General features: G+C 45.3%; 1 protein-coding gene across 3 annotated transcripts in view; it reads right to left on the bottom strand.

Annotated features, from left to right (window-relative positions):
• LOC126521225 (MFS-type transporter SLC18B1-like) overlaps positions 1 to 19,415 on the bottom strand; it is a 50,032-nt gene that overhangs the window by 19,896 nt on the left and 10,721 nt on the right. For 2 of the 3 annotated variants that reach the window (XM_055065831.2, XM_050169854.3), the window contains exons 2-8: positions 19,313 to 19,408; positions 19,127 to 19,200; positions 15,915 to 16,062; positions 11,701 to 11,769; positions 11,408 to 11,510; positions 10,501 to 10,658; positions 1,497 to 1,595 (exon numbers count right to left, since the gene is read on the bottom strand). In XM_055065831.2, the coding sequence (XP_054921806.1) occupies positions 1,497 to 1,595; positions 10,501 to 10,658; positions 11,408 to 11,510; positions 11,701 to 11,769; positions 15,915 to 16,062; positions 19,127 to 19,200; positions 19,313 to 19,408 (747 nt within the window). The remainder of the gene's footprint in view (positions 1 to 1,496; positions 1,596 to 10,500; positions 10,659 to 11,407; positions 11,511 to 11,700; positions 11,770 to 15,914; positions 16,063 to 19,126; positions 19,201 to 19,312; positions 19,409 to 19,415) is intronic. The other variant, XM_055065832.2, reaches the window with a different exon arrangement.

Below are 19,415 nucleotides of genomic sequence, written 5' to 3'. Positions count from 1 at the left end.
GCCACTTCTCTCAACTACTTCGTCAAACTATAAATTCCAATTGCCTGCTAATTACATTTGACGTAAATAAATACATCCAACCTTTTCTTGTTCAAATGGGGGCATTATGCTATAAAAACAGTGTGACCGAGTTCGCGTATTAGTTGCTGAGATGACGCAATGCACGGTCGGTGCTATGTGCCGTAAATGAAGGAAATATTTGTCAGTGCAGCATAAATCATACGGATTAAAAAAAGTATCTTTGTCACAGCTGAGCGCTCAAATGCGCGCTGTCTTAGCCTTAGGATACAAAAAAAAAAAGAAAAACTGGAGCCCTTCCGTAGTCAAGAAAAACTGTTACAAGAAAATTTGCGAACGCAAACTCAGTTAATGGTTGATGATTTGGGGATAATCAGGGGTCGGTGAACTACGGGAGAGGCGGGAAAAACGGCTGAGCTTTCATCTAACATTGAAAGCATATTTAGCGCCAGCGCACAAGGACAAAAGGAAGACGACACCACAACGCACCACACAAATCACCACACGCACCTCACCATGACACCACACAAATCTCCCTCCTGTCCTTGTTCGCTGGCACCAAATATGCTTTCAATGTCAGTTTACGAACGCGCCCAACAAATGGCAATGCTGAAATTTTTATCTAATTTCTTGATTTGTTTATGTGTCAGACAGATACAATTATGTTCAACTGCACAAAATTTTGGAAGGCATGCGGCTTATTCTCTGGACAGTTTAGGTCACTGTTCAACTAAGTTGCCTCCGACGCCAAAGAAATGTACTTGTCACTCAACATGCTAGCTGTCACTTGAACGACTACTTTGCCACGCCTTTGTATGCTGCAATTTCTGGACCGATTCGTTTATTATGCAGTGTACGTGGTTAAATGTTATAATCTTGTTCTAAAAAAATAGGAGCAATTCGTAAACATGCAAGAATAAATATAGTCCTTTATGGGGGAATGAATCTCCAATCAAAATGATAACCACAGCAAGTGGCGCACTACAGAGCAGGTGTCTCACTTCTCCTTTCATTCAGCTGCCTCATTCATCCTGAGGATTCAGGATGGAGTGACATCACTTTTCCCAAGGAAGAGTGGTTAATGAAGCCTAAGAGCACAGTGGCGGAAAGCAGTCCATATAGATGCAAATATGGAGATGTTTGTTCATCCACACGCCTACCCTGCTGTTATGGCTTTAGAATGGTAACAACAAAACTTCTAGTTATTTACTTTGTGCACTCGAAAAGGCGATTTTCCGTTCGTCTGCACTTCTCCACAACGAAGCGGTGACAAAATACTACAGAAGCGATATTCACATTGCCGCTTTTTGTGACGGGTTTCCTCAACTGCCTAGCTCAACTGCGGAGCTTAACTGGTGTTAAATCTATTTGAACTGTCCCACTCCTCCAACTCCCGCCTCTCCTCGCCTCTCTCCAATTTTTCAGACAAGCAAAGTGAATTAAATACATTGGATGGCGTAATCAAAGACACGCTGTACCTTTAGGTGACAGAAGAGGCCCAAAAGAAGCGTCGCAATTGTGTAGCTGGCAAACTGAACCATAAAGACGACGCCCAGCTTGGTAGTGTCGAGGCCAAACTGCAAAAGATGACGTCATTATCTAAAGATTTAATCCAATAACATGTTATAGTATTATTGAAGGTCCAATAGCTGCCCATTTGCTGCTTTACACACATGAAGCGCTCATCAGTCCCATCAACGAAAAATGTTTCACTTTAAAATCTATGCTAAGTGATCATCGTTATCATGATCAACTTATTTAAGTCCACGGCAGGGCGAATGCCTCTCCCAGCGATCTCAAATTACCCCTGTCTTGAGCCAGCTCACTTCATCTTGTACGTAAAAATTTCCCAATTTCGTCACACCACTAAATTCTCCGCAATCGTCGACAGTGCTTCGCTAGCCTTTGTACCTGTTCCGTAACTCTTATAGACCACCGGTTACCTGCCCAACGCGATACATGGCCTGCCTAAATCCATTGTTTTCCTTTTAATGTCAACTAGAATGTCAGATGCGCCTCTATTCTCTCTAGTTCAAACTTCAATCCATAACTTCTAAAGTTTCTACCCCATATGCTAGTACCGGTAGAGTTGAATGATTGTACACTTTTGTTTTCAGGTACATACCTGCCGTGGTTATTTAGTGGCTATGGTGTTGGGCTGCTAAGCACGAGGTCGCGGGATCGAATTCCGGCCATGGTGGCGGGATTTCGATGGGGGCGAAATGCAGGAACAGCCGTCTACTATGATGTTTTCTTTTTTGTTTTCAGGGATAGCGGTAAGTTGTCGGTCATGATATGGTAATACCTGCCATATGCACTCCTATGCATTTTTATAGTTCTGTATATTTTATCCTCGTGATCAAGATCCCCTGCAAATAATTCGCCTAGATAAACGTACTCTTGCACAGATTCTAGAAACCGACTGCTAATCCTAAAATTTCCTTAGCGTGCCAGTCTTATTAGCATCACCTTTGTCTCCTGAATATTAATCTGCAATCCTTCTCTTACACATGGTGGGCTATGGTCCCTAATCATTTGTTCCAAGTTATTTCCAGTGTTGTTGAGCCGGACAATGTCATATGCCAACCGGCATATGATGTAGGATTTCCAAACCATAAGGGCAGAGCGGGCAACACTGATCAATTTTATCGCAATAATGCAAAGGTAGCAGTCGTTGTAAGAAAGCCAAATAGGAGATAGAAATTAAAAGAAGTACAATCCTATGCTCCAACTTTCAGTCATGATGATCAATAGATAGAACTGTATATGAGTATGATGATTTATTAATGAAATAGTTGCAAACTCTGTATACTGTGGTCCTGGCAGATTTCATTGAGAAAATGAAGAAAAAGCAGGCTGTCCAACAGGTACTCGTCAACTACGACATCGAATCTATGAATAGTAGAGAAGATATGTTGTTGCGTTCGTGGAAATGAATCGACTTCGCATAACGAATAGTTTCTTCCAGAAGCGCAATAATAGGAAGTGAACCTGGAAAAACCCTAACGGGGAAACAACAACCGAAGGAAACGCGACGCATCTCTGCTTAAGGCTAAGAAGGCTGGCCTGTCGACGTCCGATTTGGGTTGTACATCCAGCAGACCTGTATTTATCAACGAGCATCTCTGCCCGGCTGTGAAGTGTTTGCTAGGCATGGCAATCGAGAAGAAACGTATTTCAAGGGGGAAGATGTGTGCACTAAACATGGGAATATATTCGTGTGGAAGGATGATCATTCGCGTTTCATTCATGTGCGCCACTCCCACGACCTGGAAAAGATTCGATTAACACTTGATTCTTGGTGCTTGAAGTACATTATACTGTAAAATGGCGTTAAACACCAATGGGATAAAGAGCACTTATGCTTCTGAGTGTATAAAATGACTAAAATGTTTTCATTTGAATATGTAATCGGCATGAAACATATTAGACCAGTTATGTACTCTTTTAGAAAGTTTTCGATTCGCTTTCGTTATAATAATGCTTGCGGAAACCTGATTTACATCTAAGGGTGTCGTTATAAGCAACTCAAATTATTTATCATTCTTTAATAATTCAACTGGCCGACCTGGTGGTAGAATATTGATGCATGTGAAAAAAGATATTTAATCTGTTATTATCGACCAGTGCAGTGTTGTGTCATCCGATGTTGAAAGTCCTGTTGTCAAGTCTAAAAAACATGTTATCGCATAGACGTACTGGCCACCGAAGGGAAATACGCTTAATTTCATTGAATATATTGCCACGAGACAGTAAACGGACTGTTACTGTGGGTCAGACGAAGACGACGGCGTCGAAGTGGCAAAAGGCGTGCGCGAAAGCCTTGCACCAGTCGCTGCAGCTTGTGGTTGCGGTAACCTTGTATATAGCAATAATTCGCAAATTTACGTTATCCCCGTAACATCTTTTATGGTGGAGGTGCTGGGTAAACCTGACGGTGTGCCGGCTTTGTCAATCAAGCACGGAACGTCGAAGCAGTCGCCGTCTTGGTTGCTCCGCAATGACCACCGTAGTGAGGATGGCTCAGTAGCCACCGGCTCCTGTGATTCTGTTACACCCACGAGACCCGGGAACTTTTCCCGGCACGGATGGCTTGGACCGCGACATGTACGAGCGCGTCAGCAGCCACAACAGGTGGGACTCCACGCTGATGTTAGGCAACGTGATTTTCTTCCTGAAAGGAAGTGCACGCGTGTGATACCAGACACATGAAGAAGATCTTACAAGTTGGGATGCTTGCAAGGCGAAGATCCGTGAGGTGTTCGGCAGACCATTTAGCTGTCAGCAGGTCGCTATAAAGGAGCTCGGATCCCACGTCCAAACATACACGTATTGTATGTATGTGAACTGTATGTTCACACGGTGAGCATACAGTTCACCGTACTACTGAATCGTACGTTTCGTACTTACAGGACGTACTGGACTTTTGTCGAAAAGCTGACACAAAAATGAACGAAGCTGACAAGATTTCGCACGTATTGAAGGGAATATCCGACGACGCGGTTAATCTACTTGTATTCAACTGTACGATGGTCGACGCCATAGTTAAGGAATGTCAACGTTTTTAACAAGCAAAGAGCCACCGCATCACCCGCCAGTTTATTCGACTATCTAACACCACCGCTACATCATCATGCGAGGACCTACCGATGTCTGCGCAGTCTACACCGTCGGAAGATGTAACTCGCACTGTCCGCCGCGAACTCGAAGCAATAGTTCCTACGGCCGTCCCTCCGGACGCTCAGTCAGCCAACCTGTCTACCGTGTCGCTCATACAAGCAGTCGTCTGCCAGGAGTTCGCGAACCTGGGTTTATCATTCGCCGTACGTCTGTTCCGTCCCTGCACCTGAACGTACTCCTGCACATTCCAACCAGAACCAGGTTTACCCTTCACGCCATAGAAACACGGATGACTGAAGAACGGCAGACGGCCGACCCATATGGTTCAACTGCTCGCGCGTGGGACGCATTGCCCGTAGCTGCAGTAGTAGCTGGTCATCGCTTTCACACTGGACCATTGGATCTTGGCGCCGCCCTGGAGGCAGCATTCGGCGTTCTTCCCATCACTCTGACCCACATGCTTCCGATTGCGCCATTCCACACTCCAGATTTAGCCGCTCACCGCCCCCGCAAGGCCGCCGATCTCTATCGCTACGACCATGCCGGTCGTGGTCCACTGCATGGTCTGGCACCTACGCTCTGGAAAACAGCCGTGCAGCTCCTGGAGGTGACGCTGCATCAACGACCCGGTATAAAAATCCTCTTTTTTACGGTGCCTACGCGGCCGAAAGCTTCTGGACATACAAGTAGACGACGTTACCATTACGGCCCTCGGTGACACCGGAGCGCACATTTCAATAGTGAGCGCTGCTCTCCGTAGTCAGCTCCGCAAAGTTATTACGGCTAAGGACACAGTACGGGCCGCTGATGGCAGTATGTATACTGCTCTTGTAATGTGCACTGCCCGAGTGTGCATTGCTGGCCACCAGACCACTGTTTTGTTTGCCGTGCTTGCGCGGTGTCCTCACGACGTGATCCTCGGCCTAGACTTTCTCTAGACACTCTGCCCTTATTGACTGCTTCCCAGGTGTGCTTTAACTGGAACTCCCTTTTGGCGCTCACGTAATATCCGACACTCCCAACCACTTATGTTCTTAGAGTTCCTTCATTTGCCACCGAAAGCCGCTACGTGCGCCCCATTACGCCCCTCTCCTCCTGTGTGCGGTGGCGAATATGTTGTCTCGACGTGAACACGATTCTCGACGTGTTCCGGACGCACTTTGTTGTCCTCCCACACTGTGGTTACGCACGCGAAAACAAAACCTGCCTGCCTCTTTTGAACTTTGGACTTTCTACCTATGTGCTGCCTGCCGGTATCGCGTTTGCCACCGTGTCGTCGTTGCAGGATTGCGATATTTCTACGTATGCCGTAGACGGCCCTCGCAGTGTTTCCGGCTCTCCCACAGCCATCGTGTCGCCATTTTGAAAAAAAAAACTGACATCTGCATATCTCCCGCTTACGCAAGCAGCCGATCTTCGTCAGGTGTTGTTGTCGTATACCAATATATTTGATCTCGAAAATCTTCCTTTATGCCAAAAATCAGTGTTTCAGCACCTTACCCACACTGGCGATGTAAGATCGGTTCACCGGCACCCTTATCGCGTTTCCGCTGCGGAAGGCGCCATAATACAAAATAGAGGTCACTAAAATGTTGGCCAAGGACATCATCGAACCGTCCTCAAATTCATGGGCCACTCCTGTAGTGCTGGTCAAGAAGGACAACACCTAGCGCTTTTGTGTTGATTATCGACACCTCAACAAGATGACGAAGAGAGGCGTTTATCCCTTGCCCCGTATAGAAGACGCACTCGACTGTCTGCACGGCGTCCACTATTTGTCGTCTATTGTCCTTCGCTCAGGTTATTGGCAGATTGCTGTTGACCCACTGGACCGTGAAAAAAACCGCATTCGTAACTCCAGATCCCCTCTACTACTTTAAAGTCACGCCTTTCGGTCTTTTCAATGCGCCGGCCATATTCGAGCGCATGATGGATTCGCTTCTTCGTGGCTTGCAATGGTCAACCTGCGTGTACTACTTTGACGATGTCATCGTTCTTTCGCCAACATTTCAGAGCCATCTTCAGTGCCTCTCCGCAATTCTCGAGGTATTCCGCAATGCCGACCTGCACCTGACCGACTCGAAATGACGTTTCGGACGCCGTGAAATAACAGTACTTGGCGATCACGTCAACGCGGCGGTTTTCTAGCCCGATCGTGAAAAAGTTCGTGCATTGAAGAATTTTCTTGTACCTTGTTCGGCTAAAGACGTACGAAGATTCATTGGATTGTTCTCTTATTTCCGCCGTTTCATTCGTAATTTCGCCGACCAATGCACGCTCCGTTACTGCGCTCCTCAGAAAAGATATTGCTTTTAAAGGGGGCTCGCCCCAATCTGTTGCCTTTTCGGCGCTTATCGATGCCCTGACAATTTCTCCTATTTGAGCGCATTTTGATCCGATTGCGCCGACAGAACTTCGCACAGATGCCAGCGGCCATGGAATCGGTGCCGTCCTCACGCAGCGTCAGGGCGAACCCGACCGCGTTATCGCTTACGCTAGACGCATGCTGTCTGCTCCGGAGAAGAATTACGCAGTCAAGAACGAGAGTGTTTTGCTCTTGTCTGGGCTCTCGCCAAATTTTGTCCCTACCTGTTTGGCCGCACCTTTATCGTCGTAACTGATCATTATGTTCTCTGTTGGCCTTCTTTGCTCAAAGACACTAGAGACCGCCTTGGTCGTTGGGCTCTTCGCCTGCAAGAATACTCGTTTTCGGTAGTACACAATTATGGTCAGCTTCATCAAGATGCCGATTGCCTGTCACGGCATCCCGTGGATTCCGCTGATGTCCCCGAGAGAGACACCGACACCTGCGTCTTGTCTATCTCGGACTTCGTTAATATACGGGACTAACAACGCCGTGACTCGGCTTTACGTTATGTCATCGACAGTCTTAGCTCTGCCACACCCGACCCTTCACTCCACTTGTTCTGCCTTCACGGCAGCACCTTATACCGCCACAATATGCATCCTAACGGCCCTGAACGGCTCCTGGTCGTGCCTCCCCATTTGCAGTCAGCTGTCCTCCGCCAGCTTCAGGATGAACCCACTGCTGGTCAACTTGGTGTCACTCGCACTTATGATCGCGCCAGGCGCCGCTTCTTCTGGCCTGGTCTCTGCCGCTCACTGTAACGATATGTCACTATCGGCGACTAATGCCAGCGCCGCAAGCGACCAGCTGTGCTACCTGCCGGTCTGCTTCATCCTGTCGACATTCTCGCCGAACCGTTCTTTCGTGCTGGGCTCGCCCTTCTTGGCCTCTTTCCAACCTCGACATCAGGAAACAAATGGGTCGCCGTCGTGACCGATTACGCGACGCGATACGCAATTAACCGCGCCATCCCAACCAGCTGTCGTAAGTATGTCGCCGACTTTCATCTTCATGACATCATCTTGCATCATGGTGCTCCTCGACAACTGCTGACTGATCAAGACCGGTACTTTTTGCCTCGTGTCATCGAGGACATCCTTCGTTCATGCTCTACCCGCCACACGCTCACAACTGCTTATCACCCACAAACAAATGGACTCACAAAGCACCTGAACTTAATTTTGACCAATATGCTTTCAATCTATGTTCAATCAACCACCGCGATTAGGACGCTACTTTGCCCTGTGTTACTTTCGCCTACAACTCGTTCAGGAATGACACCACTGGTCACTAGCCGTTTTATCTTCTGTATGAACGTGAACATTCTCTGCCTCTCGATACTTTACTTCCCGCTGCTCTAAGCTCATCCACTACGTATGTTCGCAATGCCATAGCGCGTGCCGACACAGCTCGCCAGATCGCTCACGAACGGCTCACAGTGTCCCGGGCTTCCCAAAAAGCCCTGCACAACACACAGAGTCATTTGTTACTCCTCAGGTGTCCTCGTGTTAATGCAGTCTCCGTCCCGCCGCATCGGGCTCTCCGAACAGCTTTTGTCCCGCTACGACGGTACTTACAGGGTGCTACATCAAGCCACCGACGTTACATACGAAATCGAAACTGTCATCCAGCCACCGCCGTCTACGCCACCGCCCTCTCCTGCAGTGCACGTAGTGTGACTTAAGCCGTACGTAACGGGTCCCTCTGGTTCGCCATCATCATCATCATCAGCATGGTTATGCCCACTGCAGGGCAAAGGCCTCTCCCATACTTCTCCAACTACCCCGGTCATGTACTAATTGTGGCCATGTTGTCCCTGCAAACGTCTTAATGTCATCCGCCCACCTAACTTTCTGCCGCCCCCTACTACGCTTCCCTTCCCTTGGAATCCAGTCCGTAACCCTTAATGACCATCGGTTATCTTCCCTCCTCATTACATGTCCGGCCCATGCCCATTTCTTTTTCTTGATTTCAACTAAGATGTCGTTTACCCGCGTTTGTTCCATCACCCAATCTGCTCTTTTCTTATCCCTTAACGTTACACCTATCATTCTTCTTTCCATAGCTCGTTGCGTCGTCCTCAATTTCAGCAGAACCCTTTTCGTAAGCCTCCAGGTTTCTGCCCCGTAGGTGAGTACTGGTAAGACACAGCTGTTATACACTTTCCTCTTAAGGGATAGTGGCAACCTGCTGTTCATGATTTGAGAATGCCTGCCAAACGCACCCCAGCCCATTCTTATTCTTCTGGTTATTTCTGTCTCATGATCCGGATCCGTGGTCACTACCTGCCCTAAGTAGATGTATTCCCTTACCACTTCCAGTGCCTCGCTACCTATCGTAAACTGCTGTTCTCTTCCGAGACTGTTAAACATTACTTTAGTTTTCTGTAGATTAATTTTCAGACCCACCCTTCTGCTTTGCCTCTCCAGGTCAGTGAGCATGCATTGCAATTGGTCTCCTGAGTTACTAAGGAAGGCAATATCATCAGCGAATCGCAAGTTGCTAAGGTATTCTCCATCAACTTTTATCCCCAATTCTTCCCACTCCAGGTCTCTGAATACCTCCTGTAAACATGCTGTGAATACCATTGGAGATATCGTATCTCCCTGTCTGACGCCTTTCTTTATTGGGATTTTGTTGCTTTCTTTGTGAAGGATTACGGTGGCTGTTGAACCGCTATAGATATCTTCCAGTATCCTTACGTATGGCTCATCTACACTCTGATTCCGTAGTGTCTTCATGACTGCTGAGGTTTCGACTGAATCAAATGCTTTTTCGTAATCAATGAAGGCTATATATAAGGGTTGGTTATATTCCGCACATTTCTCTATCACCTGATTGATAGTGTGAATATGGTCTATTGTTGAGTAGCGTTTACGGAATCCTGCCTGGTCCTTTGGTTGACAGAAGTCTAAGGTATTCCTGATTCTATTTGAGATTACCTTAGTAAATACTTTGTAGGCAACGGACAGTAAGCTGATCGGTCTATAATTTTTCAAATCTTTGGCGTCCCCTTTCTTGTGGATTAGGAATATCTTAGCGTTCTTCCAAGATTCCGGTACGTTCGAGGTCATGAGGCATTGTGTATATAGGGCGGCTAATCTTTCTAGAAAAGTGTTCCCACCATCTTTCAACAAATCTGCTGTTACCTGATCCTCCCTAGCTGCCTTCCCCCTTTGCATAGCTCCCAAGGCGTTCTTTACCTTTTCCGGTGTTACTTGTGGGATTTCAAGTTCCTCTAGACTATTCTCTCGACATTTACAAGGTATGCCTGTTCTATTTTTCTGATACTTTTGTAAACCCATATTCACTGTCTAAATCTTGCCGGTTGATTCTACAGCGCCTTTTGTGCTCCCCACATGTCTGGTAGGCTTTTCTTGTGCTCCCCACATGTCTGGTAGGCAGCAGCGCGTGGAAGCGAACGAATGACTGAATGAATGAAATGATCAGAAGTGAGCAACAAAATTTTTGCGCTGCCTTGAGATGCGAATTACCTGTCTGAGATGTGGCTCCAATGTAGGTTCATTAAATCCCATGATGATCCAGCATAACATCACAGTAACCATATCAATTACGAAAACTGGATCAATGAGTAGCTTGTGCAACTTCATTTGCTTCTTCGGAGACTCGGAGCTTGAACATCCTTGAACATCTGAAATTAGTCAAATAAAGAAACTCTAGCAAACTCTTATTACCAGTTTTTGTGGGGATGACTAAGCTGTTTTGAATGGAAATATGACATTGTGAGAATTTTTCGTTTACCTACTTTTAGCCCTCCCTTGTTGTAAGCATTGTATGCCTGTATTTACGCGCTAGTACGGTGGAAATTAATAAGTGGGTTTGCTGCTTTCTTGTCCCCTGTGGGGGTGACGCTACGTGGTGATGCGAATTGCTATCAGTGTTAATCGTAATATTGTTTTACAGATGGATTGAGTCTGTCAAATTAGCAAATCAAATAAACAGGGTGGTAGCAATGGGGCCAAGAGTGTATTATGCTGATTCTTTTTCCTAATTTTTTTTTTACATTATGCTTCTGTGTTAGGGTTCTGTATCGTACACATCAGCTTAAAGCCTGACACTCAGGCTGGCAGGGCTTTACAAATAAATAAAAAATTATTAAATCGTTGCACATGGCCGAATTCTTATGTTGCACCAGCCAAACTCGCACTTTTAGAATGTGAATTTCATGTAAATGTGATAGGCGCAACATTTGTTGTATCTTTAAGAAGGCTTAGATGATCGTTAAGTGAGTCCCTGTGAGCGCCATTTTCCGATGTCTGTGAGCGAGCTAAGCAAGGCGTTTTTGGAACTATGGATTTTTTTTGTGGATTGCCATAAATCAGGTTGTTCAAGAATTACACCTGGAAAGCTTTATTTGTAATAATTACAGCTCTTTATTACCTTTTAGGGGTTTCGCAGATAGTCTTTTCGAGGTCGTCGTCCAAGGCAGGGAAAATCCGAGCAGCGCTGCTATTACGAAGAATGGCAGTGGGTAGGCCCAGGCCTAAGGACGAATCGGGTAAATTTACGCCTACAGGCCAACGTCGACACAGATGGTAAACGGATGGAGAGGTTCAAAATAACAGCGAGACAATAGTCCAAGTGGCAGCACTTTAAACGCAATACAAGAGTCTTTTATTTATGTATATATTATCTATATAGTATTTGCACAGTCGGTCTTATATTTCACTTACGTCAATGAGTACTCCGCCGAGGCCGGTCCCAACCATGTTTCCCACGCCCCATAGGAACTCCATTGTGGACTGAAGAAAAAGAACTTTCTGAGTAAAGATCAGGACTTTATTCAAAAATTTCCTGGTGCTAGAATTGTTCGTCAGAGCAAATACCAGTCATTCCTTATGCTTAACAGTTGATTAGTGAAGGGGGCCCACCAACACTAACGAGTAACAAACGAAGAGTTTTGTGAATGTTCTTCCTGGTGTTAGCTTTAACTTTCTTAGCTTTAACAAGAAAAGGGGGAAACCGAGGGCCTTCATTTCTTGTCACTCCCAACCATATGAAGCCAACAGACAATAAAGCCAAGAAAAGTGTAGAGGAAAGAAACTATAGACAGGTGCAACTTGAGAAGACAGTAGAGGCCACGGCCAGAGGACCAAAGCGCGGCAGCCGATTGCCTCCGCGAGTAAAGAAATAGTCCCGCTGCTGCGACTGGGGCCAGTTCAAAGCACGGGCTGCCATGTCCTGCGTCGGCGGGGTCACCGGCCGTCCGGCTCATCACGTCACTCTAGAGTGCGCGCCCATTGATCGAGGCTCGTGTGCATCCGCCTTGGAGGGGCAACTGCGGCTGCCTTCTGAAGTTGCACCTGCCTACAGGAGGAAACTGAAACTGGTCGAAAAGATGATTTGCAGTTCCACCAGTGACAGCGGAACCCACACTTTACGCATTACACTTGCTATGCTCTAGCTATCGTGCTACTGCAATGGCTATCCTCCCGTCCACTTCATTGTGTGTTTCTGCGTCTGTGCTGGATTTGGCACTGCGAGTCTTAGCCAGCGCCACTGATGGCCGCAGCACATGGCGGGACACATTGTTTTCACCCCAGGACTCACGTACTACTCCGTGGCAGCTTTAAATGCCCAAAACAGAACTACTTCAACAAGACCCCTATGTAAGCTTCTCTATTCTTTAATGTTGCAACTATTTTATTGTCGTACGTTTACTGACATCTACTTTCTATGATTATCTCCAAAATAGATTGTATTGGAAGATAAATAGTGGCAACCGTCGGGTACCATTGATACACACACTGTAGTGTAGATCGTTTCATACATTGCACGAAACACATCCTTCATTTTCCATGTATCAAGGCGCATGCCGATTTCTGGACGGTTAGGATCTTCATTAACACATTATTCCGTGAAACTTTTCGCTTAATATGAATTTCTACAAGTTGAAATTTTTGATGAAACTTCCTTTTTTAGATTTTTGCACACCATTTTGAATGAGTGGGCATCATGCAGTTTCATTTGTGGAAGAGCACTAATCTTAACTTAAGGGGATGGCATTATTGTACTTTGCTTTTGATGAGATTTAACGCCCTGTTGGTTGATCGACATTGTATTTTTTCTCACCACACTATCACACAGCTATGAAGTTGGCTTCAGAACGTCAGGAACAAAGAGCAGCGGCTGCCTGCCTTCGTAACAACCTTTAGCTTGGTGTCAGCTGCCATTTCCATATGCATGTACAAGTGAAACGTATAAATGCTCTCGTTGAACAATTGTTGAGATGATTTGAATAAGATAGTTTTCATTTCAAAGAGAAAGCTAAACTACATGTTGTGTATTGAACGGTGCGTAATGTTCTATGTACAGCATTATTCAGTTTTTAAAGTGCTGAAAATTAACCAACTTCAAAACAAAAATTTGGTACTTTGTAACTCTGCACAAAAGAGATATCAGCATTCTACAAGCTGGATCTGTAGACCGTCCGTTAGAAGCCCTAATCACTGTTAATAATTAGTTCACATTGATCCAGGGTACGCCGTTTAAAGAATTGGGAAAACGTTTTTGTTGCTTAGTTAACGAGTTGTAAACTTGAGACTTCGATTTTTAAGATTGTTCTAGATATCTGCAAAACAAGACATAATTGATGACCATTAGTCAACTCTTCTTCTTGCCATTGGAATAGTTTACCATATTTTGAATACGCAATAGACCTCATGAAATTCAGTGCAGTGATTGCCATGCAAGATGATTTCTCCATTCTCATGTATTTAGAAAGGTCTCCTTAGGTAATGGTCCCTATTCAGGTACGTTTACTGTGGGGGCCTCCGCTTGGCCCTCGATGAATATAAACTCGAAAAAATTGAGAACGTGGTCGGCCGGTATACCCTAGCTAAAACAATTAATGAAAAATAAAGTGAGCACGTCCCATTTAAAAGAAAGATTGCACTGGGATCTACTGTAAAATTGAAGGGCTAAATTATGTTTAAAATCTTTTGTAGTATCTACCACTCACTATTTTTCCTCCTTATTATACTTCTGAGTGACTTGATCACCTTTATAAAATACTATAGTTCATATATGTAGGACAGCCACCCCTTGCTGACAACGTTTTCCCGCGAGAAGTACAGTATACTGGAATAAGCTATACCCTCACACGGTGGTGAAGGCGACTTCTCAAGAATCCTTTTTTTTTTTTGCTTCTTTAAAGGCCATCAATGATTCCTGTGACATTATACGAAGCGCGTGAAATTCTTGCAGCTCCTTACCAGTTGTGCTATTTTCCCCTGGTTTTTCTTTTTTAACTTCTTTTCTTGTTATCTCGAGATAACACACCAGTCTCATTTTACATCTCAAGGCGTAAACATGCAACTTTAAGTTATGTGAACACCCGCAAAAATGCTGAACGTGCAAATATTGTTTGCTTTTCTGTTCGTATTGCCTGCCTGTTTAGTGTGCGTTCTGTCTGCGTTCTATGGATGCATTTAATGTGTGCGCTACGAATGGTTATGTATGTAAACTCCTATAGCGCATGAAGTTCATCAGCTCTTTTATCATATGTATGTAACTCACCTCCCTTTCCTCCTCCCCTTCCCCTGTGTAATGCCGATAGGCTCTGTGGGTATATAAAAAGCAAAATGAAATAAATAAAAATTTCGAGGACACGTTGGTACTTCTTATGAGTTCTGAATGCAAAAGCATTAATGTCCGATTGAGCGCCGCTGAGCGGTCCTTCGAGTTGTGGACACCTCGCGGGGAAGTGAGCGCGTTGAGACGCTTGGGGCGTTTTGATTTGGCCTTACCGAACCGCAGGTAAAACGCAGCGAGAGCTTGCGTGGATGAGGAACGCGTGAATAACGCAGGCTTCCGAGAGTGAAAGCGAAGGTGGCATGAAGCCCTCTTCTCACACGCAGCACCAGGCGGGTTGCTGCAGAAGCAGGTGCTGTTCCCTTTCGCCTGCTCTGCTCCGCCGAGGTGCGCTCATGCATTTTTCTAGGTGGCTTTGGCTCGTGCCGACCCTTTCACTGTTTACAAGCATAGGCTCTGGACGGTTTCCGGTTTTGCTCATTGACGTAGCCCGCTCAATTTAGCGAACAAGAAAGGCATTGGCTGCGATTGTGACTGCGCAAGAGTGTGTTAAAATTTAAGCCTGCAGATTTTCAGCACTTTTCCTCGGTACATAACAACAATTTTACAAGTGAATGTTGCCCTTAGTTAACCGGAAGTTTTTATGCACTTGTATTGAGGCATAACGCGCATGTCTTTTATCTGAAAACTTCAAAGTAGACTTTCCACCAGTAAAACAACTTAAAAACGGGCTTTGTGTCCCGGCGCAGTAGACTGATAAGGCCCATGATGGGAAATTTCTTGGGAGCGTACTCTCGCTGCAGTTATCGCGCAAGTGAAACCGTCTTAGCGCGGTTCCGCTGGTACAGACGCCATCTTTTTAGCTCAATGCGCTATTTGGCGCTTTCGCATTAATAAGCAAATACGCCGTGCACGTACGTTGCAGCCTGGGGTGCATGAGTGAGTTTTCAATATTAAGAAAAAAACGTTGGCATCTTCAGATTCGCACCTTGGTCGCGAATAAAAGACAGGTGATTACTTCGTTATACACGCTGAATACGCTTTCTCAATTACATATTATTTCTTGGCAGATTTCCTTCCATTATCCGTTCGAGTGATTCGTAAAAGAAAAATCTGTAAGTGGGCACTGCCTAAATCATGATTATTTGCTTATTCAATTCTGCCGCCCTTCTGGTGCAAGCGTGGTGAGCGAGTTCGGGGAGAAAAGAATGTGACTGCCCGTCACTTCTCGTTCATTTTGGGTGAAACGCCTCGCTTTTCCAGAACGACTTGAAACACGGAATAGTTCGCTGCTAAAAAATACTTAGTCAATGCATAGAAACGAAATTCTTTTAAAGGAAAGCATGAGACTTACTATAATAAGGCCCACGTGCATGGGAAACTCCGACGTCACTACTGCGTATGCCGAAACGAGAAACACCGTCGAAAAGAAGCCGCCCACGATGGCAAGTGCTATACACTGTCCAAGAAAAACGTTGCCGCCGGGTGACCAGTACATCAACCTGCCAGAAAAGCGCAATTTAATTATAGCTTAAGAGGACAAATGCAGTGAGTAAAGAGTAGGCAGGTTTATTTCGCTTGGTTAACAAATAATTCTAGCCATAAAGAACTCGCAAAATTGCCCTGCGCTTCACCAATATCAGGAAAGATAAAAAACTAAAGGTGGCGAAGTTACGTTTATTTTCACGTTATATTTACTAATTAAGTATTCTTGCTCATAAGTCTAAAATGCATTTTCTCGCAGTGATGCACTTTCAAGTACTTTTACACTTGGTAAATAATTCGAAACAAGTCACGATTTCTAATAAACTGCATTTCTGTATGTATAGATGCATCATTCTGGGGCCCTGTAACGTAAAACGTTTCCAATCTGTTTCTCTTCCAATCTCCTTATGTCAAATTTACGTAACCGCCAACGCAGCATCGGGCGGTGACCCGCAGCGTTGTTCAAATAGCCCAATCAAACGGTCAAGATGTTCAGAGAAAGTCACTTTTGTTTGCTTGCTTTTACAGCGAACGGCATTGCCTACCTTGACACGTTCTTCTCTAATTGTTTGACTAGGCGCGAGGTGCACGCAAGATGTGGAGAGGGTTTTGGTGTGGCCGAGCTAGCGCATTGAACGAAGATAACCGTATGAGGACTGTGGGGCCAGCGTCTGGGATTTTCCTCCACCTCTTACTTAGCTCACGGTGGATGGTCAAAAATAACGGTGGCATGGAACGGAAGTATAAAAATGCGGCTAAAATGGATCGTCCCCGAAAAATTGTTTGCTGAGCAGTGCCGTGTACGCGTCGGTAGGGCTCGAGAATGTCATTGTGCGATGCATAATTCTTTATCCCTGTTAACTGCTGGTGGCTCGAAAAAATTTTGACGAATCGCTGAGGGCTGATTGCAGATATAAAATAGAAACATTTGGAATTGTTTTACGTTATAGCACTGCTATACTAATTACTTTCGAAGACGTCGCTTTTAATTCTCGATGATTGGTTACACCAGTAAAGCTGGGCCTGACGACAACAGTTGTGATTCTATACTCTTTCTGGCACTATTGTTACCAGACCGGAAAACCCTTGGGCTAATTGTTGTCAGAGCAACAGAAAATTTCACATTTTATGAGTGATATGTCGAGAACACGGCATGCATTCCTTTACGTGCATACCACGTGGCGCGGCCATGCTGCTTCGCAATTATAATAGAGGTGATGTACGCAAACATCTATGCATAAGTAAAATGGCTTATCATTCAATATGTACAATATGAAAATGCGGGTTCAAACGTACAGCCTCGCGCATTTTTAGCTATGTCGCGCGATGCCAAACACACGCCCTTTTATAGTCTTACAATGGCGATAATCAGCGAGACTGACAGAAGTACGCATGGGCGCACGAATCATTCTCTAAAGCAAGCGTCGCCTGCTACTCTGTTCCCTCCAAGGCGACACACACCCAAATCACAGTGTGCTCGCGCGATACAGCTGAAAATGTGAGAGGCTGTAAAGAGCAGAACTCTTTTTAAGCCCTCCACTTTCACATCGTTCAAAGCTAACACGAAAGAATATTATATATGGGTCATGGATAGCAGTTTAGCGGATCCTATGTCTGTGTCAAGCAGAAAGACCCGGATCGTTGTGGCTTCAAGTGGTATTGTGGAACAACAAATTGAAAGGAAAATTTTGAGGCAGAAATTATTCTTAATTATCTATCATGTGAAGCATTTCTGAAAAGTATGGACGACGCAAATATTTTCAAAGAGGGTCGACAATGGTATGACGATGATGGTGTGACGACAACTGCATGAGGACCACGGGATGATGACGCTGGCTTGAAGACGATGGCGGCGGGGCAAAGAATAGATGGCGACTATGGGATGACGACGCTGGAGTGAAGACGATAGTATAACGATGGCGGCGTGTCGACCATCGTATGAATACGATGGCATAACGGCGACTGCATGTCAACTATGAGATGTGGACGCTGGAGTGTCGACGATGGTGTGACGGTGACGGAGTGATGCTCGTAGGATGACGACGCTAAATTTATTACGATTATATCATGCACGACGACGACATGATGACTCTATTGTGACAACGACTGTTGGATGACAACAGTGCGTCGATGGCATGACGACAAAGGGATTAAAATATGAAGACAGTATGACGACAAAGGTGTGACGACAAAGGCATGACGACAATGGGTTGGCGACAGTGCAATCACTACAACAAAATGTCGGTGATGGAACGACCACAATGGCATGACGGCGAGATTGTGATGACGACGCGATATCGAAAATGGCATGACAACAATGAAATACGACGCTATCACGATGACGGCTCGAAGATGGCGTGACGGTGATGACGATCGTATAGACGATGACGACGGCGTGATGGTTATAATGACGCAGTGACAACAGAGTAAGAAGAGCGGAGAGATGACGATAACATCACAACGAAAGAATGATCGCAATGTGATGAATGCAATGGTAGGACGACGACAGAATGACGGCGCCAGCATGACAATGACGGCATGTTGGTGCTGAGGCTCACGTCTACGCTCGAGTTCATCACCTGCCGCCGCGGGCCGCCATTATTCGCCCTGTATTCGGCGTTTGAACCGTGTCCGATAACGACAAATTAGGCTGCCTTATTTCACACTCTATCGAATGTTTGTTTTCGCCTTGTCTAGCGGCTTTTCGAGCTGCACTACCGCCAGGGTCGGCCAACGTTTTTCAAAGACCAAATCCGCGCGTCTTAGCAAGTGACCTTGCTGTAACCTTGACACCGACCAGGCAAGGAAATATTTCGCATTTAAAATGAGGAACACGTCAGTTGAAAAGATGAGCTACATGAATTGAATAAGTCGTTGTGCAACTATGATCGTGTGTACTGTTGAAGTTTCGTACAGACCTAACAATTTCATGCTGAATTCTACCGTTAGTACTGTAATGTCAATTATCGTTTGCATAAAGATAATAGAACCATATGCATTCTGTTTTACAAATTATTGATGAAGCGGTTTTAGTTTTCACTAATGCAGCTAACTACATATGTTGATTGGATAGACACTCACCCAAGAAGAATGGTGAACAGTAAGAAACCAATCTGTCCTGACAAATAACACTTCCGTGGTGATCCAAAGGCCATCTTGAAGAAAAATAACGCTGCACTAGAAGCTTCATTTGCATAGCTAGAAATAATGTGAGTCATCACGGTTCAAAGGGTACAAACTGAAAAAGTTCAAAGAATTTAAACTTACAATTCGTTCGCTTACTACAGATCCCAGTAACATTGCGACCTTGACTGCAGAAAAGAAAAACCCGTACTTCCAAGCTTCCAGACCAGCCGCTGCAGCCTGTGTG

This window comes from Dermacentor andersoni, chromosome 6 (assembly GCF_023375885.2).
Source record: "Dermacentor andersoni chromosome 6, qqDerAnde1_hic_scaffold, whole genome shotgun sequence".
In the NCBI taxonomy this organism is placed as follows: Eukaryota; Metazoa; Arthropoda; class Arachnida; order Ixodida; family Ixodidae; genus Dermacentor; species Dermacentor andersoni.
The sequence above is the reverse complement of the archived record's forward strand: the minus strand, read 5'-3'. Positions and strand labels throughout refer to the sequence as shown.